At 40.2% G+C, this 25,472-nt stretch overlaps 1 protein-coding gene across 2 annotated transcripts in view; it reads left to right on the top strand.

Moving 5' to 3' along the window:
- The window catches only part of Katnal2 (katanin catalytic subunit A1 like 2), a 64,927-nt gene that overhangs the window by 27,186 nt on the left and 12,269 nt on the right, over window positions 1-25,472 (top strand). For both annotated transcript variants that reach the window (XM_040273331.2, XM_078030070.1), the window contains exons 3-13: window positions 1,552-1,718; window positions 3,041-3,083; window positions 3,802-3,919; window positions 5,053-5,148; window positions 7,199-7,297; window positions 7,507-7,584; window positions 10,287-10,385; window positions 13,282-13,345; window positions 13,538-13,656; window positions 18,128-18,219; window positions 20,678-20,788. In XM_040273331.2, coding sequence (XP_040129265.1) covers window positions 1,552-1,718; window positions 3,041-3,083; window positions 3,802-3,919; window positions 5,053-5,148; window positions 7,199-7,297; window positions 7,507-7,584; window positions 10,287-10,385; window positions 13,282-13,345; window positions 13,538-13,656; window positions 18,128-18,219; window positions 20,678-20,788 — 1,086 coding nt within the window. The remainder of the gene's footprint in view (window positions 1-1,551; window positions 1,719-3,040; window positions 3,084-3,801; window positions 3,920-5,052; window positions 5,149-7,198; window positions 7,298-7,506; window positions 7,585-10,286; window positions 10,386-13,281; window positions 13,346-13,537; window positions 13,657-18,127; window positions 18,220-20,677; window positions 20,789-25,472) is intronic.

The raw sequence follows: 25,472 nt of genomic DNA, 5'->3' as shown, positions 1-25,472 counted from the left end.
ATACTAAAAAAAATTATTTATTTTAAAAACATATTTTGTTTTCAATCCCTGTAAAATGGGAATTAAGACACAGCATAGTATATAGGCTGACTAACTCCCCAGTCAACTGACTGACTGTGGTTTGTGAATTCTTTAAAATTAGCTTGAGAGCCAGGCACAGGGGTGCACACCCATAATTCTAGCAACTTGGAAGGTTGAGACGGAAGGCCAGCTTCAACAATTTAATGAGACCCACAGCAACTCATTGAGATGCTGTCTCAAAATAAAAAATTAAAAGAGCCAGGGATGTGGCTCAGTGGTAAAACACCTCTGGGTTCAATTCCTAGTATAAAAAAAAATAGCTTGAGAGAGATAAATACATTTAAAAGTCATTGGCAATAATCATGGCAACCTCTTTAAAGAATAAATTTTCTAATTGACCTGAATCTTGTGGAGAGAAGAGGACATAATAAAAAAGAAAGTTTGCCTTCCCAGGTTTGAATCAAAGAGAAAAAACTCTAACCTGTAGCAGAGATTCTTGTTTTTTTTTTTTAATATTTATGTTTTAGCTTTAGTTGGACACCATACTATTTACCATAAATATTTTATTTATTTATTTTTATGTGGTGCTGAGGATGGAACCCAGGGCCCTGCATGTGCAAGGTGAGCACTCTACCACTGAGCCACAACCCCAGCGCCTCCCTGCAGCAGGAATTCTTAACCTGAGGTCCTTGGATAAGACCTTGAAAATGTATAGTAATTTATGTGTATTTGCACATGTGAAAACTGTTTAAAGAGAAAATCATTAGTTTTAAAAAGAAATTAATAACTAAGAATTGAGACCTGGAGAGTCATTCTACTTTCAGAGGTTTTTGAGTCCTTGCTTCTCATGGTATCCACTTACATTGGACAGTCTTACCACAAAACAAGTCAAAAATGACAGTTCAGAACAGTGGTGATGAAGCTACTTACACGTGGAAGCACCTTTAGTATAATGTTTGACTAACTCAAATTATTGGAAATACCCGTCCAAGCAGATGACATCTTCTCACACTAAATTTCTTCAGTGATACTCATTGACTTATGCTTGGGATTTCCTTCAGGGCTCATGACACATTGCTTTGAATTGTCCTAATGGAGACAAATCTTCCTTTGGGGATTGAATTTGGATTTTAACAATTTCCAAATATTACCTAAAATGAATACTTGTAAATAAACAGGTAAGAAATTTAGGCAAACCCATTTTTGGCTGAAGATGAATAAAAATAATTTATAAGACATTTAGTTGACTCACTTATTTGACTTTAAAGCAAATTAAAATTTTTTGAGCAATGATGACATCGTTTGTGAAAGTATGAAGCTTCCAGAGGCAACTGTTTTGAAAGACATATTTGGGTGAACTTAACATGTCTAAGGTCCTTACTCTCTAGAAAAACCTCACATATTCTAGTTTTCATCTGCTGTTCTATTTAAGGCTAACTCTCTGTATTGAGTCTCTTTGGACTTGTAACGCCTATTTTCCTTTTTTTTTGTACCCAAAGTTAATTATTTTTTCTTCTATAAAACTACCAGATATATTGATGCAGCCAATGCTTTGGAGCAAGAAACCAAACTGGGGTTACGACGCTTTGAAGTTTGTGACAACATTGATCTTGAAACTATTTTGATGGAATATGAGAGTTATTATTTTGTAAAATTCCAGAAATACCCCAAAATTGTTAAAAAGGCATCAGATACAGGTACATGACTATTTTCTAGATATAAATTTTTTATTGCATCGTTGTCAGATAGATGGCACTCTGCACCCTGCACTGTAAGAGGAGACCAGAAAGATCATGCAGCCTCTTGATCCAGAGCAGACAACCTGTACACGACCATCTGGATATTGACGTCCCTTTAGTCATGTTGGCATTTGTTTGAGGAATGTATGTCTTAGGACAATGAAAGCAAAACCCAAGAGTACTGCAGGTGCTCTTTATAAGACCAGCATTAATTTCTGCAGAGACAGAGTGGGCTTTTGGAAGAGGATGAATGACAAAGACTTTTTCTTGTTAGGAAGACCTATTATCTATCTTGAAAATAACATGAAAATGAGTATTGGTGAAGCTAATAGCTCATGTATAGATAATGAAATGCTTTTGAAAGCCATCAATCCAGATAATGATCAATATAATGCAAAGACCTGATATAGGTTAGCATTCAAGGAGGTTGGCTGGAGGGGAGATCTAAAGCCAGGGCTCTAGGTTTTGTAGTAACATTGACTTAGAAGTCTGTAAGTGGGGGAAGTAATTATAAACCAAGGGAGATCATTGTCCTGTTTACAAGGCACTTGTTAAGCCACAGACTTTAACATTTCATGTAGGGACCAGGAAACAGAGAGGAACGTCATTTAAAAATAGCCCAAGCCTGAATCTCAGAGCTGAAAGGGGTCTGAGAGGTATTTTGTCTGAGCTTCCTTCCAATGCAGGGTTCAGAGCTTGGATTTCTTGGCCATTAGTTAGGTATGGACCTTGAGTTAGCCTTGCCTCCTAAGCACAGGGCTGCTAGGACTCTTAGACACATGATCTGATTTCTAGATGGCTGGCTGTCATCCTGGTCCCCACATTCTCCTGTGATCTTGCACACCGTGTTTTGATTTTAAGGTAAACTAGGAGAGTATAACTTATGTGTTTCTTACCAGACTCACATAATTTTTGTGGGGTTCCTCTGCACCCCAGCAAATAGATATAATTTTTTTTATCACATCATGATGTCAGGTTCATGAAAACTCAATGAAATGGCAGCTGTCAAGCCAACCTGAATTGGAGTTGCCTTTATGGCATGCGCTGTCTACCATATTTCCTGTCTGAGGACTTGAGGTCTTTGTGTGGAGATGCCTGGGAGCTTGACTTTTTTCCTCCTCCTTGGCAATTTCACTTCTCACTAGATCAGACTGAGTATCTTGTCCAAAAGACTGTAAAACAAACTTTTAGAACGATGTAAAAGGAGAAATGTACCCAAAACTACTTTGTCTCCTAAGATTAAATTCTTTCCTTTTCTCCCAATATTTGTTTTGCCACAGGAGAAAATAATTTACCACCAAGAAGTGGAGGGAAGACCAGAAGGTAGAGTGAATAATAATTTGTCGTGATCAACTCAACTCTGGGAGTATGTGGGATCTTTCTAGAAGAATCTCTAGTGCCTCTCCATGGCCAACTACCAGCAATACCAAACTATGGTCATGTGACCATAGTGGGCTCAGCCATGGGATACCCTCAAGTTACATCTGTCCAGAACATGGACCAATGTTTGTTAGTTTTTCTGGTTTTACTGCAAATAATTGCATAGACTGATGCTGTCTTTCTAGGCCATGTAGCATGTGGAGTGTGGGCCTCGTAGGGTAAAAGACCCAGGCCCAGTTCCTGGCTTTGCTATTTATAAGAATGGAGCAAATTTCTGTCCCATACTGAGTGCCTGGCACACAGAGAACCCAAGGAATTCTATTTTCCATTTTTATTTTTACTTTTTTTTTTTTTTTTGGTCCTGGGGATTACACCAAAGGCCACTTTGTAATTGAGAAACATCCCTGATCTTTTTCTATTTTTATTTTGAGATAGGTTCTCACTAATTTTCTAAGGCTGGCCTGGAGCTTGTGATCCTCCTGCCTCAGTCTACTGAGTTGCTGGGATTACAGCTGTGTGTCACCCAGCCCCATTTTTTTTAAACCTATCTAAATAGGATCTTTAATTTCTCTGTGTGCTCTAGATTACTAAAAAAATGTTTATTTACCTCAGGTTAAGTGTTTAGAATAATCTCCTCCAAGGTTTTTGTTCCCTTCCTTAGGATGATGAGTGACAGTTGTCAAAATCTTCCCAAGATCAATCAACAGAGGCCACGATCCAAAACCATGGCAGGGAAGATGGGGGACAACAAATCTCTCAACAAGGAGCAACCAAAACAGGTGAGGTGGCTTTGCTAGATGTTGGTAGTTTTACACTTAGCTGAGAAACAAGCCCAAGAAAAAAATATCATTTTTATAAAATTTTGAGGCCCTATCTTTTAAAAATTGCTATATGATTTAATTGAATTGTGGAATTCTCTGAAAGTTGTAGACTTTTACTATGCTGGATGAAAACCATAGACAAATCTGCAGATTCTCCAGTGTTTCTTAATTTGAGCAGGAGGGCTCCTTCCTGTCTCCCCCCACCCCCCATATTTCCCCTAGATTGAGTGCAGGAAAGAGGGGCTTGAGGGTAGGGCCTGGAAATTGCAGAGCTCCAGCTTCCCAGCTGAGGTAACTGCAGGCGACAGGACTTCAGTGTATCTAAGCATATCCTTGGGTTCTTAAGTAGAGACCAGGGATATCTCCAGTGTGACTGGATCTCAGAATCTCCTGTTGGGCTTATCCCAGACCTCCATACTGAAATTTCTAGAGGAGGAAAAGACAGTAAAAAGAAAGAACCTGATAGGTGGGAAATCAATGCCTTCTGACTCAGGAGATCCATATCTAGAACCTTCTTAACTAGGACAAAACTTTCCCAGCTTTAAAAGAAAGAAGAGCAATAGAAACCCAGAAAAGGAATGGGAAAGAATCAATGCCCAAGATTCTTGGCTAGAAGATTCCTTGAATAGAAAGGAATAATCATAAGATTCAGTTGGTGAAAAGGAATCCCTTACCCTCAAGGAGGGTCTATGCTGTGGCCTCCTGGGACTGACTCAGGAGGAGGAGAGGTGACCTGGGACAGGCCAGTCACACAGGAGGCTGGCTGATCTTGCTGTGTCTCCAGACTTGGCCAGACCTGCCACAGACGTTCTGGCACAGGACAAAGGACCAGTCAGCAAGTGGGGACGGGTTGAGGCACAGCTATTTCCTCCACTGGAAAAGCTGCTCGGAGCTCATGGCCTGTGGGATCTCAAGGCTTCCCTCAGGACACAGGTAGAGTTACTTCCTCTCACTGGGTCACAGATGTGGCTAAATAACACACAGGTCTGGCTCCCCACTGACAGGATACCTGGCCTGTGGTTTTGTCAGGGGCACTGGCAACTCTAAGCAGCTCCCACAGCTGGCTGCTCACCATGTCCCTCTGTCCTCAGGGCACCAATAACACTCACATGGAGACCCCTGACTTTGGCTTAAACATATCAAGAATCCACAAAGACAGTGGAGAGGAAAGTGCCCACCCACGAAGAGTAAGTGGAACTCAGGACACTGAAGGGGGGGGGTCTTTTAATGAACACAAGGCAGTATTTTTTGTCAAACAGGGAAGTTAAAACCTCATGATCAAATGTTGGCTGTGAGGTACACTGGTAAGAGTGCTGCATGGGAATGAGAAAATGGGTTCCTGCCTTTGTGGAGAAATGGTCTGCAGCCAGCTGCCCCATCTCCAAGGAGCTCCTTTGTTCCTTATTTGTAATACACTTAGGGTTTGGAAGGGGTGGAGTATCACCATAAACACTGGCTGGCGGTGCTGCCTGAGCTGTGGCCTCCTGCTCGTTCCTTTAGACTCTGACAAGGTAGTTGAATAGCAGTCACCCTGGTCCTTGGGGATGTGGCTCCAGGTTTACGTGGAATTCCACGTGGACCAGGAAACCTCACTTGATAGATACGTCTGCCCTTGTCATTATGAATGCCATGTCTGGATTTGTAAATGAGAGTTTCTCAAAGAGAGAAGACCCAGGCTGGGTGAATGCAGTCAAAAGGCAGCTCTGCCATGTCCTTTGGGAGTGGAAAGCACCACATTCCACTTGACTGCTCCCTCCAGGGCGGGGGTTCTTCAGGAGTCTCCTCAATCTTAAGTCAGATCTGAAACTGTGGACTGCTGACTTAGCTCTGGCCAGCTCTTCTGGCAAACTAGTGTGTGTGTGTGTGTGTGTGTGTGTGTGTGTGTGTGTGTGTGAGAGAGAGAGAGAGAGAGAGAGAGAGAGAGGGAGAGAAGGGGTGGCAGGGAGCCTCTCCCTGGAAATCAAGGGGTGCTTCCCCCTTGGCCTGAGCTGACTTCCTTTAAGGGCCCCAATGATCTGGGCAATTGCTGGAGATGATGCCACTCGAGTCAATGTCCCCCCGGAAAGCAAGGTTTCCTTCTTCACCCTCTCTGCTTTTGCCATGTTTTCAGTCCCTTTGTGCCTGGCAGTCTTTTGTGGCTTTGGTTTCTTTTGTGAATGCTTACACTGATATAAACGGACGTTTCTGATTGGCTCACAAGGAAGGGGCGATTTAACCCAGCACTTAACCTTGCAAACAGTCTGGCTATAATTCTTTCTCCATCAGAAATGTCCTGGGGTGAAATGTGAATGGTTTTCTCCCCAGTGTTTTAAGTGCACACAGGCTGAATGAGGGTGTATACCCAGGGGTGAGCCCCAGTGGGTCTGTCTTTGCCACGATAGGGACCCTGGCTTCAGGATCTCCCCAGCACACTGAATTTCACAAGTGTGCTATGCTTAAGGGCAGGGGCTTCAGAGTCAGCCTGCGGGGTACACTCTGCCACAACATTTCCCTGCTGTGTGACTTTGGGCAAGTTGCCTATAATTTCTCCAAACTTGAAGAAATAATTGTCATGCCCATCATAATGAAAGGACAGCCTTAGTACAGGGCCTGTCTGTCACATGATAAACAGTGAACGTTGACTACTGGAAATACTTGCATCTTTGCTTTGCCCTCCTGACTCTAGGAGAGACAGGGTGGATTTGGAAGGTATATGGTTTTGAATCCTGGCCTTGAGTCACTTAGCTCTACCACCCTGGGCGAATCACTTGAATCCTCTGCCTGCCTCCACACATGCAAAACCAGGATGTCACTCTTCACTAGCAGAGAGGTTGCAAGAATCAGAAACAATCCTCCCAGAGTGTCCTGTACACCCGTTTTGTACCAGGCACTACTGAGAGAGGCATGCAGACAGGACATGGCTCTTCTCTTGTACCAGTGAGTTCTTCCTCTGCTGGTCACATTTTAAAAGAATGAGACTAGACAGGGAAAGCAGATGGCATGTGCTAGGAATGGGGAAAGCATTGGTGAATTTTTATTCAAATCAACTTCATTCTTAAGAATTATTGACCGTTTCCTCACAGTGCCCCAATTTCAGGTCATCATTGTTTTCAGTATTAGTGCAGGTTTTTCTAAAGCCTGCCATTAAGTTTGCCCCAGGTACCAGGAGATATAGATGTGGTTTGTTTTGCTGAGACTGGGCCACAACGGATAATCTTGCATGTCTTCATGGCAGAAATAACCATAGCTCCCTTTCAGGGCCCAATCATTGACTTCCGAGGGCTTCTCACAGACGCCATCAGAGGAGCAACTGGTGAACTTGCCTTGAACACCTTCGACTGTAACCCAGACCCCTCGGTAAGTGGCCAAGATGTGCCATCCAGCTCTCGAACTGCCCAAATCCAGGGGGACCCTGGAAGCATCCTCAGCACTTTGGGTACACTGAAAGCTTGTGATCAAGTCAGAGGTCATAGCAGCCTGTCACCATTTGTTTCGCCAAGATCCTGTTTTTCTTCCTAAATTATGAAGCACTATTGTAATGTGAGCCTTTCTGTTCCTCTCATCAGGAACGATTGCTGAAACCTCTGAGTGCATTTATTGGCATGAACAGTGAGATGCGAGAATTGGCAGCCGTGGTGAGCCGGGTAAGCTCCGCTGTTCAATTCACAAATTTACCGAGGCAAACTGGGGCTCCTAGAGCATTGTGGGCTGCTTCTTTTATTAATAACAATAAATATGATCATTTATTTATAAAGTGCCCCCACTTGCGAAGGCACTCATATTGTTTAGAGGCACAATAATGCATGATAAATAAATTATAGAATCATAAAATTACAATATAAAAAGCCCACTATCTCAGTGTAGAGGCCAAGAAAACCCAAAGACAAAAAGACTTAGAAAGAAGGGACAGGTGAAAGGTTTTTATAGCAGGGCCCAGAGTCAAGGAAAGAAGCCTCTTAGAGAAGGAAAGAACATATTTGCATTTTGTTTCAAAAATCAAACACATAGGGAGATTGAGAGTCCGATGATCTCATAACTGGAAATTTCCATGAAAAACAGATTAGTAACGAAAGATTTTACCACCCAGACTAGAGACTTCTCAAGCTCATGCCTCAGAATCTAAATAAAGGCAGTGAAGCTTGATGGTTAATGACATAAGCTTTGGAGTAAGTTGACCAGCATTTGATTTCAAAATCCTTTTCGTTCTAGCTGGGTGACTTTGAATGAGTTTCCTGGGATTAGAATGGATTCCTAGTCCAGGTTCTTTTTCAGTTTCCACTGATCTTGTTTTTAATTGAAGACTGAAATCAAGGCTGGTTCAGGGAGAGGCTTGAAATGTATTAGGCATGTTCTAGGTCTGGAAACACAAAGGTGGATAGGTCAGACACAGTCCTTGCCTGTAAGAGTTTCTGGTCATGTGGGCAAGTGCACTTTGAGCATGAAGAACGGGTATTGTGGGGAAAGAAGACACTAGGAAAAAGCTCAATGAAAAAGAGAGGAAGATAGGGTAAAAGCACAACTAAGTGAAATGGTACCACTTATGCATGTTTCTGGGAATCCAAGTAAGAAGCAGAGAGTAGAAGGAAATGGGATTGCAGATGCAGGGTTCCTGAGGCGGGGCACCCAAGCAGTACTAGGGCTAGGAACTGGCCTCTAGAGACGAGGATCTTTTGACTGATGTTCTCAGCGGATGGGGTCATCAAATGTGCCTGCAGATAATTTGTACTAGTGGCAGTGAGGTGGATGGATGACAAAGCAATTGAGAGGGAAGGTCAGCTACAAGATTTTTACCAATGAGGGGAGATGGGGGTTTGGGCCATATTGTGGTGACTGGTATGCACAAGAGAGTAGAGCAAAATATTTTTTAGACTCACAAAAACTCAATAGACTCATTACCATTTTTGCAAAAGAATAACCTGACTGAAGATAGAGCTACAGATAGGAAGTGACCTGTGAGGATTCCGTGTGGAATCCTCTCCATGGAACCCATGGATATGGCCATTCAACCCCTGCTTGAATACTTCCAGGCATGGAGAGATGACCACCTGATGAGGCCTGTTGATACCAGTTATCTGACTGATAACTTCAGAATAATAGAGGAGAAACTGGGGCTGGGAAATTAAACACTATTTTGTGGAACTCAGTGTCAACTCTAGAAAAGGGCCAGAAATATTATTCTCAATGGATGCCTTGAATACCAAGGTAGACGAAGCCTCAGCAAATGCAAAGATGTCCTGCAGAAAGGGCAGAGATAAGAATGAGAGTGACCGGTGGGCTTCCTGCAGGTACAGACTTGAAAGACAGGGTGGGCCTCCCAAGGTTCTGGAAGACTGAGTCCTTTCTCTGTCATCCAATCCAGAAATGGATCACGCACATTACACATGAGCCAAACCACTTCTATACATAGTTTCCCTCTTAGACGTGGCACTGCTGTGTTGGGGGAAACTCGATGAAGGGGAGCAGGGTAGGGCTAATACATTTAACATGCCTAATACATTTTAAAAATATACTTAAAAAAAGGCTCATGTTAGATAAATAAAAGGGCAGTTTCCAGATTCATGCTACAGTCACTCTGCATGACTTTTGGAAAGGAGGCTTTTTTTTTTTTTTTTTTTAATGTAACACCCTAGACATTGTTTGCCTGAAATAGCTCCTACACAGAAAGGCCCCTGAGTGGCTGTTCTGAGGCGTCTTGTGAAATTGGAGTTTGAAAACTGTAAATTAGTTATCAGTAAAAGCTACCTTAATTGATTACCCTCGATGGTTGCTACAGGGCTCTCCTGTAAGAGGGGACGGCTTTGGCTCGGTTGTCGGCTTCCTTGAATTTTGCAGAAGCAATTGCTCCTGCTGAAAGTAGGGAGCTATCACTAGGGAAAAAAGAGAAATTGGTTTCAGAGGAGCATCATCTCTTTTATGCAACAAATTAACAAAGTGTTTGCCAGATCAAAGAGCAAGAGAGAAGTCAGGCAACTATAAGGAACTGTTTTGCAGTGAAAATTAGTGTAATTTTAAGGCAGATTCTGTAGCTTCTTTGATTATGGTCATAAATCAGCATGGTGTGTTATTGACTGAAGACAGAGTCCATTGTTAGGAGATTTTTTTTTCCTTTTTAAAAGAATCATATCATCAATATCTTTTTCAGGGAAAATCGTTGAATATTTTCATTATATCCCTTTGGTGAGCTAACCCCAAATTACAATGTATACATATACATATATCTAATATGAAAAATTTTGATCACCAGCCCTTTATATTCTATTGTAAGTCAAGTTCTCTGCTCCCATGTTTATTACAGCTATGGAGGAAAAAAATTAGTTTTAACAAAATGATCAAATGTGCATTGCAGGACATTTATCTCCATAATCCAAACATAAAGTGGGATGACATTATTGGACTGGATGCAGCCAAGCAGCTAGTGAAAGAAGCTGTTGTGTATCCTATAAGGGTAAGAATGGAAGGGGTGGGGGTGGGGGTATTTCTGCTCATTATCCATTGGACAAGCTGTGTGTCACACACCTTTCAGGAAGGACAGGCCAGGATGATTTTTCTGTCCACAAGTTAACTTGGTGCCTGTCACAGCACTTTGTCAACACTAAGGCATCAGGCCTAGCCTATTCTGGACACTTTAAACTCATGTCTCATATTGGTTCCAAGCAGATGTCTGCTTGATATGATCATTGAAGATCTAGGACTCTGTCTTGTATATTTGATTTGTCAGCCACTACACATTGGCTCCAATGAGCCTCCCTCTCTAAAAATAAACTTAGTATGGTAAAAATAGCTCCCGTACTGCAAACAAATAAAAAAGTAATTTGATTTCCTATAAAAAAAAGAAAAGAAAAGAAAAAGAAAAAAAGAAATAGCTCTGGTAGGAGAGGACCTCTCACAGGGTTTCTATAGGTGCTCCCTTACCAGTATTGTTTGGGCCGATTGTGAAGGGCAGACAGTACCTTCCCAGACAGGAGCCAGCAGAGCCAGAAAGCTGTGCTCATTATATATTCCTGACAAATTTCTGCATGGCTCACAAAACAGGTAGAAGAATAGAAAAACAATTCTCTCCAAACAGGATAAGGAGGAGGTCAGGGAATCACATGGTGTTTGCTGCATCACAGACCCAAAGAGTGTATAAGGCACAACTTAGGGCCTCAGCCCCATAACCATTTATTGTCTTATAATTCTGAAGGTTGGCAGTTTGGGCTGGCAGCTGGGCCAGCTCTTCTCTTTTTCATATGGTGCTGCTGACCCAGCTCAACCATATGTTCAGGGCATCAGCCAGAGACACTGGAAAGGTTGGGATAAGTGGGTCAGTTGGGGCCTCTCTCCCTTAGCAAAGGAGTCCAGTCCTGTTCACAGAAGGCTCCCAGAAAGAGGTAAGAAAGGGCAAGGCCTATGTGCTTAGCATTTTTCATATCTCTTCTTACACTGCTTAAATTTGCTATTCTTATACTTATTTAGTTTCTTATTATATTTGCCAATGTCCCATTGGCCAAAGTCACAAGGCCAGGCCCAGGATCCAGTGGTGGAGAAACAGATTCTACCTCTTCATGGCAAGAGCTGCAAAGAGTCTGTGGCCATGTCCTATAATCTCCTGCAGCCAGAATCATTTTATTGAATAACCTACTTATTCTTACCTGGGAGCCCATGAAGCCTTTGTTTTTTGGATGCTTTTATTCTAAGAAGACAAAAATCAATAAATTGATTGTCTTTCCCCCTCATTCTTCCTGACTTCAGATATGGGAGTAAGAAATACCTTGGTGTTTGAAGTTAATAGAAATTTACTCATCTTTTCCTCCAAGTAGAAGCATGGTATAAAACGTTTAGAAAGGATAGAACATCTCATTGAAATTCTCTGGATGTGTGACAGCATTTTAAACTTGGCATGGGATGATATTCAGATTTGACATCAGGACTAGCAAGAAATTAAGAGCCAGCTGCAGTTTTACTATTCTTTTTCCTTCCCCTTGTTCTCTGCAGATCCCACCCACTGCCCAGATTATTTGAACTAAAGAAGAGGCTCACTGAGGTCCATGCATGCCCTTCTGCAGTCAGTTTCTCCTCAAGTATTTGTCACTGAATGATCCCTATTTATTTATTTATTTATTTGCTGCTGAGGATCAGACCCAGGACCTCACACATTCTAGGCAAGCACTCCACTAATGAGTGACACCCCCAAAGTTTTTTTGTTTTGTTTTTAATTATTTTGAGATGAGTCTCACCAAGTTGTTCAGATTGGACTTAAATTTGTGATCCTCCTGCTTCAGCCTCCTGGATAGTTGGGATTCCAGGAGACTGCCTCCACACCTGACTGCCTCCACACCTGACTGCCTCCACACCTGACTGCCTCCACACCTGACTGCCTCCACACCTGACTGCTTCTCACTTCTAACTCAGGCTTCACCAGAGCTTTGTATTTCACTCACTTACACCTTTATTATGGGTTCTTTTGTGGGTTTTTGTTTGTTTTGGTTTTTGTTTTATGTACAAGGGCTTGAACCCAGGGGCACTTAACCACAGAGCCACATCTCAAGTTTTTTTTTTTTTTTCTTTTTGAGACAGAATCTCCCTAAGTTGCTTAGGGCCTTGCTAAATTCCTGAGGCTGGCCTTGAATTTGTGATCCTCCTGCCTCAGCCTCCTGAGCTGCTGAGATTACAGGATTGCACCACTGTGTGTCCCCCACCCCTGTTCTATTGTTTATCTTCTAGATCTTACTTGTTTTACAACATTCAAAAGATTGCCAAGTACTGTATATGAATACACAACCATTGTAACTCCACATCTTGTTCAACCATAAGGATGGGATCCTAATTAGAATAAGTTATATTCCATGTATTTGTATAATATGTTAAAATACACTCTACTGTCATGTATATCTAAAAAGAACAAATTAATAAAAATTTAAAAAGATAGCCAAATATTCTACACATAGAACTATAGGAGAAATGACATTGTGCATGTAAGAAATAAGTATTGATTTAAAAATGTCTCCTGTATGAATTTGTAACAAAAAATCCCACTATTATGTATAATTATGATTCAAGAATAAATTTTTTTTAAAAAAACTATTATATTGGAGGGGAATATAGGCCTTTCTTTTTCTTTAAAAAAAGATTGCTCTTTTAGAATTCACAAACAGGTTCAATCATTCTTATCCAGCATGGAAATAAAATTGGGATAAATAATATATACAGAAAAGCAGATCTTAAACAAACAAAAGGAATCCCTGAATTGTAGAGTTGGGCTGTGTTTTGCTCTAGCAGTACCAATTCTCTGTGCTAAGGGGGTACCAGCTGGTGCCTTGATACCAAACCTCCTCATTGTTCCCTGTTTCTTTTCCCCACAGTATCCACAGCTATTTACAGGAATTCTTTCCCCCTGGAAAGGACTACTGCTTTACGGCCCTCCAGGTAACACAGCTTCCCATTTCTGGGTTGGTAGGAAGTGTGTGTGCAGAGGATGAGTTGCTACTGTGTCCTCCTGAGGACTGGGGCAGTTGAGAGCTGTTGACCACTGCCTCTTCCCTGTGTGAGCCTGACTTACGCCTGTCAGGGAAACTGGAGTTTAAGCATCGGCTCATGTTTATCCCCATGTGTCTCTAGGTACAGGAAAGACCTTACTGGCCAAAGCTGTGGCCACCGAATGTAAAACAACCTTCTTTAACATTTCTGCATCTACCATTGTCAGCAAATGGAGAGGGGATTCCGAAAAACTTGTTCGGGTAGGAATCCTTAATTTTGTATCTTTTTAATACACAAGTTCTTGTAGAATACAGTGCAAATAAAATGGTGTTAGGAGGGTGGGGATATAGCTCAGTTGATAGAGTGCTTTCCTCACATGCACTAAGGTCCTGGGTTCAATTCCCAGCACACCTCCCCCCGAAAAAAAATAATGTTCAAGCTTACTTGTTTTTAGATGATACCTGTGCTAGATTTTGTCCTGGGTCTTGATTACCAAAAGCTGGGGAAATGGGTTGACTATTTTATGTGGCTGTTAATCTTGCTTCATCAGCAGAACATGATCTCCTTTCTTTTGGAATTTTACCAACAGTCTTTTTTTTTTTTTTTTTTGATTGATGCAACTTAGGAATGGAACCTGGGGGTGGGGGAATGATCTCTGAAGTGGCCTATTGTGGAAATATTCATTATTAAGTATGTGCAGTAGTTTCAGTCAACATTTATTCAGAGGCTACCACTGTATGTTCATTCCTATGCCAAGTACTCTATAGAAAAATCAGGAGGCTTAAAACTTAATTATTCTTTCAGATGCTTTGAGCAAATCTCTTGCACTGTGCTCACAGCCTGAGGGTTTTAACCTTCCTTAAAGGGTTGTATCAATCTTTACAATGTTTCATTCTTAGTCTTGGACACATTTTACATTATAAAAATTTACTATATCTTCCAGTCAGTCACTTTAAGAGAATTTGTGTCTGTGATTTATGCCTCAATGTAAGGTGGATCCTTTCCAGAAATCCTGTTAAACTATTGCTTTTTGTAGAAGACTGATAAGTAATCAATACTAAGTGAATATAAAGTATTATGTATTTTCTGAAAAGAAATTACCCTAAAATATTACTCTGAAATTACGTTCCCTTGAATGACTCATTTCCAAAAGATTATGGTCTACTTGAAAGTCATAATGGAATATTTTAAAAGAATTGATTTACCTAACATAACCTATTATTTATTGTTTTGATTTTATTTTCAAGTTGTTTCACTTGTGTATGTGTTTGTAATTCTTTTTTTTTTAACTTATCTTTATTTTGTTCATTTACTTTTATGTGGTGCTGAGGATCGAACCCAGTCCTCACATGTGGGAGCCAAGTGCCTTACCACTGAGCCACACCAAAGCCACCATTGTATATTCTTATCACCCCTTCAGGGCTATAATTTGTGAAAACATTCATTGACATTTACCTTGATCTTTACCTTGAGTCTAACTTAGTGCCAAGTTCAAAAATGGGGCTAGTATTTGTCTGTTCCTACATTTGCTATTTCCACGGGATTATGGTCCACTGGATTTCAATTAGCTGAAATTCAACTAACTGCAATCCATGTAGTCTGAGGCCTTTGGGGAGATATTTCACTTTTGTATGCTGAGTAACAACAAAACCCTTAAAAGACGTACCCCAGAATCTACTTAGATTCATCTCCTGTCATAAAGAGTGGTATTTAGAGCCACAGACACAAGACATTGCCAAATTCTTAAAGAAAGATTCATTGTACTTCCCAGATAAGACTTACCTAGGCAGAAGACTATATTCTGATATTTTATGAATATTCTTATAAAATGAATACTTTTAACAGAGTTTGAAGCTAAATGGATTTTATTATTTAATGATGAACTGATTAAAAAAGTCAATTAACTAGAACTCTCTCTGTGGGCATTTTATTTAGCTAAAGTTTGCTTTTGCTTCAGGATTATTTTGTTAGAACTCTGAGAGTGAACTCTGATGCTTGCATAGCCTTCCAGAACACGCATATATACTTTTATTAACATTATTGTGTATTTCTCTTTCTTCTTAAATACAAGTAAGAATACACTATACATTGCCTTCTGGACCTTGCTTTCTCAACACTTTACAAAATAACTTAGATATGGTTCTAGACTATTATATTTAAAAACATTCTTTCATATGTCTACATGGTGTACTTCATTGCATGGATGTACCAAGTGTCTTTAACCTGTTTTTTACTGATGGACATTTAGGTTGCTTCCAGTCTTCTGTGATTATGAACAGACCTAAGAGGACAGTCTCCTATACACATGTCTGTGCATGTTAGTACAGAGGGCAATTGCTACAAAGTAGAGGGAATGAACATCACTGATTGCTAAATTACTCACCCACAAGATTGTAGTAACTTACAGGCCCATTGATAGTTTTTGCGTGTGAGTTGCTTCCCCACACTCTGACCAATACTGTGTAGTATCAAAAATTAAAAAATCTTTATCAATCTGAGTGAAAAATAATGTTTCAGTGTTTATGCATTTCGGTATTTTAGTACTTGTATGTTCCTCTTTGATTTGAAATGAGTTTGAGCATCTTTTATAGGTTTAGAATATATTTTTTAATGAAGTGCATTTTTACTTGAATATTCAAAAAAATAATCCAAGGACAAATAGGTAACTTCTGCCAACCTTGAAGGATCTAAACTCTTTTCCTTTTATAAATTACTTTGTTTTCTCCTGCTGGGTGTGGTGTTACACACCTGTAATCTCATTGATTTGAGAGGATGAGACAGAAGGATCTCATGTTCAAGTCCAGCCATAGCAATTTAGTGAGACCCTGTCTCAAAATACAAAAATAAAGGGCTGGGATGTAGCTAAGTGGTAAAGCACTCCTGTGTTCAATCCTCAGTACCCCCACTCCCAAAAAAGAAAAAAAAACATAACACAAAGGAAACCTTATCCTTATTTTTGGAAATCTTGGCGAGATCCTCACCTAGAAAACCTTGGTCATGCTGTCAAGCCCTTTCCTGTGAAGCATTCAGATAAAGAAAGCCCTTTAGGACCTTCCCCTAAGTCAGAGAAGCTTTTCCTGACATTTGTTTCTCTTTCTATTCCAATTAAGAGTTATTTATAGGGAACCTTTGGGCTGTGTTCCTCCCTCTTGTTCTAATGTTCATGCCTCTTAGGAGTTGAGCACTATCGAATAGTTGAGTGATCTCTTTAGCAAATGCATATACCTGTTGGTGCTTACATCTTTCACTGCCTCCCACCAATTGTATGACTTAACTTCCTCCAAGTACCTCTGAAAATTTTAGACTAATGCTTCCAGAAGCACTTACCCAGGATTCTATTTATTCTCTGGGAGTGGGAAGAACAGTGACATGAGCAGTACGGTGACCTAGGCTCTCGATGTGGCTCTCCTTGCAACTGGGTGGCAGTTGATCTAGTTGAGGCGATTGTTCTCTTGCTCCTGAGTGAGTTCTTTAAAAATCACATAGTTCTAATGTTCTGTTTTCCATTGGGAAGATCAATGCTGTAGTAATCACCCTCAATGTCAGATGTACTGGGGCTTTCCTTTGTGAGACAAGGAAGAAAAACTTACTTTCTTCCAGTTAGGTAGGCTCCAGTGTATTTAAAAAGCATTCGAGGCAAGTGTCCAATCATTGCCCTGATTCTCTCATGTCATTAGACTGAGATTCTCTGAAAGGAAAAAGGTGACACATGGCCTTGCATGTACCCGTTCCCCTAGCAATGACAAAGGTGAGGAATGCCCCACTCCAGGAAAGAAGGCCTGTGAGGGATAACCTGCTGCTGTTGGAAAGCCACAATCCAGCTTTTCCTGAGCCCCTCCTCTCTTATTTGTTCTGTGATGCTTTGCTAGTGCTAAGTGACATAGAGAATAAATCCCCCGTGGCTATTAAAGAATCTCTATTCTTTTCTAAATCTCTTCTGCTTTCTCCGATCAACCAGTGAAGAATTGTATATGGTGCTCAAGAGATCAGTTTCAGGGTTTAAAAAAAAAAAGGTTTAGATTTTTATACTGTTTTCATCACCGCCATGTCTCCCTTTAGAGCTCTTTATTTTGTTTTTATATGTCTGTTCTTTTGCTGGTTGCTTTCCTGTTCTTGTTCAGTTTATAATATTTCATCTTGGAATAGCACATCTTACTCAACCAAGAATTGCCTTTATGTACCTGATTGTACCAAGCAGCAGTGTGGAGGAATTTAGGAAACAGAAAGGGGCAAAATTTTTCAGCCCTGTCAACCATGACAGGAACCCTATCCTTTCCCTTTCCTTCTGAGAAAGACCTTCCTATTGTCCCCACAGATTAAGTGAAAAACCATGAAATGATTTTACAAATCCTAAGGCTCTGTGTCTATATGGAACATGCTATTGGCAGGGTGTCCTCCACATTAACCAACCAAGGGAAACTTGAGTTTTCTCTTCAATTCTCCCATTTATGATTAGTAAACTTGAACTAACCCCACACTCTCTTTGGCTCTAATTTTATCAGGTGATAAATGGAAATAATTGGACCATCCCACCCCCTGGGGTGGTAGTAGGGAGAAATAACGGTAATGATTATAAAGTTACTGTGAAATAACAGAGTGCAGAATGAATGCGTATTATTAAAGTCATTCTAAGCTTTTAGTCTCTGGGAGCGTCTGAGGACTTTGACTTATGTGCATGATGAGGACTTTAAGTATATGAATTTGAACTTGGCTTGCTTTTCCCCCACCCAGGTTTTATTTGAACTTGCCCGTTATCACGCCCCCTCCACGATCTTCCTGGACGAGCTGGAGTCGGTGATGAGTCAGAGAGGCATGGCTCCTGGGTAACAGACGGGGTTTTTTTTGGTCATCATTTCTCCCCTCTTGTAAGTGTGTTTGATGGTCGGAAGCCCATCGACATTTACCAGCAGAATGAGCCTATTAATAAGCCCACAAATTTTCTGCAGACACATGGAAAGGTCTTTAAATTAGATCCTGTTAACTGAATAGCTGATTTAAGTAGTTTTTATAACCGGAGGAAATATCATTCTCCCTTCCCCCCACCCCACAGAGTGGTTCGGAGGCCTGAAGATCGTCCAGTCCCAGGATCCCAGGCTGCCACAGTGGTCCCACTGGCTCAAAATAGCTGCCTGTGACCCCCTCCTCTGGAGCCGGAGGGCTGCCCGTGGGGAATGGGGCTTGCCCACTCAGCTCCTGCAATGGGCCAAGTCTGTATCTCACTCCCTGGAGGCGGTCCTTGTCAGTGTGAGAGGCCAGGAAGCCCCTGTTTCTCTGACATCAGGTTGCGGCTCAGCATGTCTGATTTTAAATATGTCACATATGTTATTTGTAAAGATTAAGTGTCAGCTAATGTCCCCAGCAGGAAGGAACACTTCTCAGACTGTAATAAGCCTCTGTTTATGCTTTCAAAAGGCTAAGTAGGGTTTTCTTTTTGTTTGTTTGCTTGATTTGAAGTCTTTCTGTCTTTGATCAGAGGTATTTTTCTCTGAAACTTTTCATTATTTTTGGCATTCCTGACTTGCAAAAAAAAGGTCTGGAAAATCTCAACACAGCTGCATTTATTAATGACCTCTAATAGTCTACCATTAACGCAGAATAGTAATGAAAAGCATAATAGTTGTGCTTGTTGAAAATATAACTAGAATATAATTTATGACATTTATGCACTGTAAGTCATCTTTCCGGCAGGGAAAATCAAGCATGAGGATGCACCCAAGTCAGTTGAGATTCATGCAATTGATTGAAGTGGGACACTTTCCATGGTTTAACCATTGCTTGTCAGCCGCAGGCTTCGGCACTCTGCTTCTCTAAATGGAACCTGCCAGGAGCAGAGAGCCCCTGACCATCCCATAATTATTCCCCCCCTGCAAAAACAAGCCCTATGTGCCCTGCCCTGCAGTGGTAACCTGTGCACTAGCTCTTATGTTTGCCGTATAGGTTTTTCTCCCCCAGGGTCGCCACAGCATTGATGGCTCCAAGTTTTGCCCTGAGTTTCAGTTTCCTTGTCTGAAGCTTGAAGATTCTAAAGCTAGAGTCTTCAGAGAGTCAGGAAGTAATGTCAGGTACTCTGAAGTGAAAGAATCAAAATTATGGGCAAATGCTAAATAAACATATAACTGTACCATAAAAGAGCCTTCTCTCTTAGGAAATGATAGTTGTGTACTAAGAGGCATAGATCCTAAGAAGCCTTAGATAGGTTGAGCATCCCCAAGTTGAAAATGTAATATCTGAAGTGCTCCAGAACCTGAAACTTCTGAGCTATAACATGATGCCACAAGTGGAAAATTCTACACCATGAAGGTTTGTTTCGCGCATGGAATTATTAAAAATATTGAGTACATTTCCTTCAGGCTATGTGTGCAAGGTATACATGAAAGACAAATTAACTTTATGTTTAAACTCAGGTCCTTTTCCCAGGATATCTCATTATGTATATGCAAATATTCCAAAATTCAAAAAAAATCTGAAATTCGAAATACTTCTGATCAAAACATTTTAAATAAAGAATACTCACACTGTACTTAGTTTGAGTTGCCACCCCGTACATGCACAGAAAGCTGAATGCCGTTTTGCCCAAGAAAGGTACTTTTTTATACTTTTAACTAAATCTATGCAAGTGAAGAGGAAAGAGAGTCTGCTGAATGTGGTCAGTGTTTCCATCCAGTTTGAATTGGTTGGGTTCTTATAACTTGTTCTTTCTTAGTGATAACATCTCAGGCAATAGAGGGCTTAGAGGGCAAATTTGCACAGAAAAGTGCCTCCACTCTGCTGTGCAAAGAAAACACAGGTTCTATGTCAATATCTTGCCTCTTATTAGAAGAGAACAAAGCAGATTCAGTATAGTAATTCACCTCTCTTGAAAAATTTAGATCTATAAATTATACTAAAAGTAATACTGTGTGAAAGTGCTTTTATGCTTACCATATAAATAAAAGAGATTATTCTTAATTATTCCAGTTTTCAAAGCAGTAAACGATGCTGCAGGTAGACATAGCCGGGCTATATTTAATCTACACATTGGCACTGTTCACCCTTCAGTTATTTTCCAAGTCACTGCTAATCTTTGGATTTCTTTTAAATACCATCATTCTATTTGTTTACTTTTTTTCCTATTGCTTTCTATGTGAACATAATACCACCCTGCTTATTTTCTTTAACTGACTTGAATGGCTTCATTTGCTATCAGAACAGTCACTGGGTCACTGCTGTGAATGCCACTCTTGTCATGAGGTCAAAACCTCTGCCACTTGAGAGAATCATGTCTTTTTTGTCCCTCTATAGGGGAGAACATGAAGGAAGCCTTCGGATGAAGACAGAGTTACTGGTGCAGATGGATGGGCTGGCACGCTCAGAAGATCTCGTGTTTGTCTTAGCAGCTTCTAACCTGCCATGGTAAGAAATCAAGAGAGTACATGTTGAATACATTTTCATGAGCCACTAAGTACAGGTGAAGATTTTATAGTGATTGCTTTAGGCAAAGCCTAGTTGTTTGGTTCCAGCCCTGGAAGATTAATTGGAAGGCTTACTGCTCATGGCCCCAGTCCTTGCTATCTGTACCAGGAAGGAATCTGCCTTAATAGAACACAGGCCTGGGCTACCGCTGGCAATATTTAAAATGGACATTTTGAGTTTAAAGCTAAATTATATATAGTCAGTCTCTGTACTCACTGGTACTGCAGCCACAGATTCAACCAACTGCAGATTGAAAATGTTGGGGGAAAATTATGTTTGGATTGAACATGTACAGATTTTTTTCTCTTGTCATCATTTCCTAGACAATATTATCTAACAGTGACTCACCTAGCATTTCCATAGCATTAGGTATTACAGATAATCTTGAGAGGATTTAAGGTATGTAGGTGAATATGCATGAGCTATGTGTGAATGCTGTGCCATTTTATATAAGGGGCTTGAGCATCCTCAAATTTTGGTATCCACAGGGCGTGGAGGTGTGGAACCAATCCCTCTTGGAATCAGAGGGATGATTATACTATGTTTAAATTAAGCAGGGTTTTGGCATGGTACTTTCAAAGGCTTCAAATCTCCAGGTCTCAAAGAATATTCCAGAAATAATGTTTGGATTTTATCAGCATGAAAATTTGTTAGAGTCTGTAAACAAGTCTGGAAGGCGCCTGGCATTTTGCCAGAGGGAGTGGTTTGTGAAGTAACGCCAGCAAACCATTAAGTGTAGAGATTCCTTATTGGTTGACTGCTGTATCTATTTTATGTTAATTAAGATAAGCTGTGTGGAATGTATGTATACCACTCCTGTCCTACAATAAACGGCTCCCACTCCTGTTGTATCAATCTACACAAGTTTTTCGTCACACCCCCCCCACCCCTGGTTATTTTGCTGCAGCCGGACTGCGGCAAAAATTAAACTTTTAGGAGGAAAATCTTTTTTTTTTCATGTTGTACAGTAAACAGAAAGCTAAATAATCTCTAATTGAAAATATAATCTACTCTCAGTGTCTTTTATTCAAACTGCATCTCAGAGTGGTTTAAGAACAATTCCAGAGGTGGAATTGGGAAATAAGAGATGTTGACTAGGGAAAAATAATATCTACTTGGAAAATATATTTTAAAAAATAATTATAGTCCCTTTATAGTTTTAAGAATATTTTCACATACTTTTTTTTTAAGAGCCACAGGTGAGGCAGGAGACAGATAAAGGAAATGTTGCTTTTCCAATTCTCAGAGGGGGGCCAAAGTCAAGAGAGGTCAATCTACTCAAAGTCAACAGCAATGTTGTACTGAGCTGGGATTTGTGACTCTGCCTCTACCTGCCCACCTGCCCTCACTCTCCATCTCTTTTTCCACATTCAAAGATAAAAAGAGAAAACTCTTTCATAGTATATGCTGATCATCTGGGATCCCAAACAAGAATTCACTGAGAAGAAATCATGGCATTCACATGCAATCTGTTGTTTAAAATGTATTCATAATTTAAAATTGGCTCCACCTCCCTATGCATTTATAAGACTTTATCGTGCTTAGGTGTTGAGCAATTATTTTCAAAATGTAAAAAAAAAAAAAAAAAAAAACCAGAACAAAAACAAACATTATTCTCTCAAGTGTTAGGAGCTTTGCTCTCATGACAAGAGTGGTACTCACAGCAGTGACCCAGTGGCTGTAAAACAGGTTCTGTTCTGATAGCAACCAAAGCCACTCATGTCAGTTAAAGAAAATAAGCAGTGTGGTATTATGTTCACATAGAAAGCAATAGAAAATTTTGAATGTTACATTTTGAAGATGTATCAATATTTACACACAATATTAAGGTGAAGTTAAACAGAGAACTGTCATTTAAATATCAATTTAAGTAAAAATTATTGTAAGCTATTATTTTGGACTAAACTCCTGCATGGATCTAAATAGACCAGACTAAAAATCAAAATAGAGTCACCCATGGTAATTCCAAGTCACCAAACTGGAACTGAGCTGTAATCTGCCCTTTTGAGAAATCAAGAGATAGAGATACTAACCCAAATTCCCAAACTAGACAGTTTTGATTGGTATAAGGATGAAATTAATTTGCTTTAATAATTAAAAATATGAAGTAAGGGCTGGGGTTGTGGCTCAGCAGTAGAGCGCTCCCCTAGCATGTTCGAGGCCGGGTTCGATCCTCAGCACCACATAAAACTAAATAAACAAAATAAAGGAATTGTATACAACTAAAAAATAAAAATTAAAAAAAAGAACAGAAACAATTTAAAAAATAATTGAAGTAATGTGATATTAACCATTTGCTTTCCTATTGTTCTGCTCCCCATCTCTGCTTTACAAAAAGAAACAAAAAAAAATGTGATTTTGAAATGATCAATCCACTTTTCATTCTTTGTTTCTGCTTTCTTCAACCTTTATCTATAAAAATCAGCCCCTTCTGCTGAGCTCACTGGAACACTTACTATATTTTATGATATGTTACCTGATCCTGGAATCTCAAAGCCAATAAAGATCTTTAAACCTAATTTGTTATAATTGATAAATGAGATTTGATGAATGGAATCCTTTAGGGAAGGAATCTCCTTCATCCATTTGAGATGGGACTGAACATAACCACTTTACTAAGCCTCAGGGTGACCGTGAGAGTCCACTGGGATGGGCATGTTTCGAAAATGTCTTTTTGCAGTTGAGTTACTGAACTGGTACCAAACACATTTGCACTTTGTAATTGGTTATACTCTTCCATCTCTTTTAATCTAAAACAGACTTCACTCCCCATGTGCCATTTGCCATTGGCTTGTTGAATGCTAGGGAGATTGTCCTGCAGAATGTCCACACTTCCTAGATTTGGCTCATTGAATCCTCATGGTAGTAGTTAGCTGCTGTTCTTATCCCTGTAATTACTCTAGACTAAAAACTAGATTGATCAGATTCAGCATTAATAGGCTTTTTGGGGAAAATCTACTTCATAGGCAACACAGTGTACATTACATTGCGTCTGTCCAGAGGTTTGCAATGGCTGGTTCCTCCACTTTTGGCTTTCTGAGACTGGCCTGGGGGCACAGGTGTGTCCATCTGACTCCTCTGCTATACATTCCTACTGATGATTCAGTATCCACTGATGGTCTTTGTCAGAATCCATTATTTCACTCTGGATGTGATTCTGTTATCCCTTCTGCTGGATAGGTGGAATTATGGGATTATTCTCTACAACAAGAACTTCCCCCTCATCAGCAGGGTTACTAGATTACCTTGCAGTATAGTTCATACTAGAAAAGCAGCATTATTCCTCTTTGATTTTGAGAGCTTCAAGGTGATATCTTAGCCACCTCCCCAGTGACCAATGGATCAGCATAAGCCTCTCTTTCCCTCCCTCCCTCTGTTATCACTATAATTTCATGGCTTTCGTTGTATAATTCCATTAGTTTTGTGAGTTTTAAAAAAAACTTTATTGACATATAACTCACATATTGCACAATTCACCCATTTAAAGGGAACAGTCTAATGGTGTTAAGTATAACCATGTCATATGTTGTGAGAAATGCAAAATTAGGTGATTTTTGTTTTTGTATGAATGTCATTGAGTGTACTACACAAACCTAGGTCAATCATTCAGTGTGGCTCTGGATGCAATTGGGAGACCTGGCAAATGAGAGATGTATATGGCGGCTGCCTGTGAAATAGCACACTGTTTACAGCCAAGTTAAAAAAAAAAAAAAGTAGAAGGAATACACTCGAAAGTAATAATAACAAGTATAGAATAGAGCCATGCACAATGGTGCACAAGTTCAAAGCCGTGATTCTCCTGCCTCAGCAACTTGGCGAGGCCTTAAGCAACTCAGTGAGACCTTGCCTCTAAATAAAATACAAAAGGGCTGAGGTTGTGACTCAGTGGTTAAGTGCCCCTGGGTTCAATCCCCAGTACCAAAACAGTATAGAATGTTAAATATGTAAATCAGTAAATTTATTATCATTAGCAAGTATTGAGTATTGTTTGTAATATTACGTGCTCTATTTTATATGACTGGCAATGGAGTAGGCTTGTCTACACCAGCATCACCATAAGCACATGAGTATTGAATCACACGATAATATGATGACATCACGAGGCAGTGGGAATTTTCAGCTCAGTTACACTCTCCTGGGGCCACTGTCATACATGCATCCCACCATTGTCTGAAACATCATTATGTGGTGCTTGGCTATGGTGAATTTATAGGATTTTTAAAACCATTACCACAATCAATTTTAAACCAAGTTTTCTTTGCCCCCAAAAGGAACTCTACCCATTAGCCATTGCCCCATTCTTCCTCGACCCCCAGCACTAAGCAACCACCAATCTATTTTCTGTCTCTATAGATTTGCCTATTTTATACCTATGCATGGAATTATTGGGTCATGTGGTAACTATGTTTAATCATTTGAGGAACTGCAGACTGTTTCCAAAGTGGCTGCACCATTTCACATTCCCTGTTGCAATGGATGAGGATTCCAATTTCTCCCCATCCTCATGAATGCATGTTATTTTCTTTTTGAGTATAGTACAGTCATCCAAGTGGATGTGGTATCTTGTGCTTTTGATTGCATTATTTCCATGATGACTAATGACATTGAGCATCTTTTCATGTAG

The sequence above is a fragment of the Ictidomys tridecemlineatus genome, chromosome 13 (genome assembly GCF_052094955.1).
Source record: "Ictidomys tridecemlineatus isolate mIctTri1 chromosome 13, mIctTri1.hap1, whole genome shotgun sequence".
NCBI classification, from domain to species: domain Eukaryota; kingdom Metazoa; phylum Chordata; class Mammalia; order Rodentia; family Sciuridae; genus Ictidomys; species Ictidomys tridecemlineatus.
Note: the sequence above shows the minus strand (reverse complement) of the source record. Positions and strands in the feature narration are given on the sequence as shown.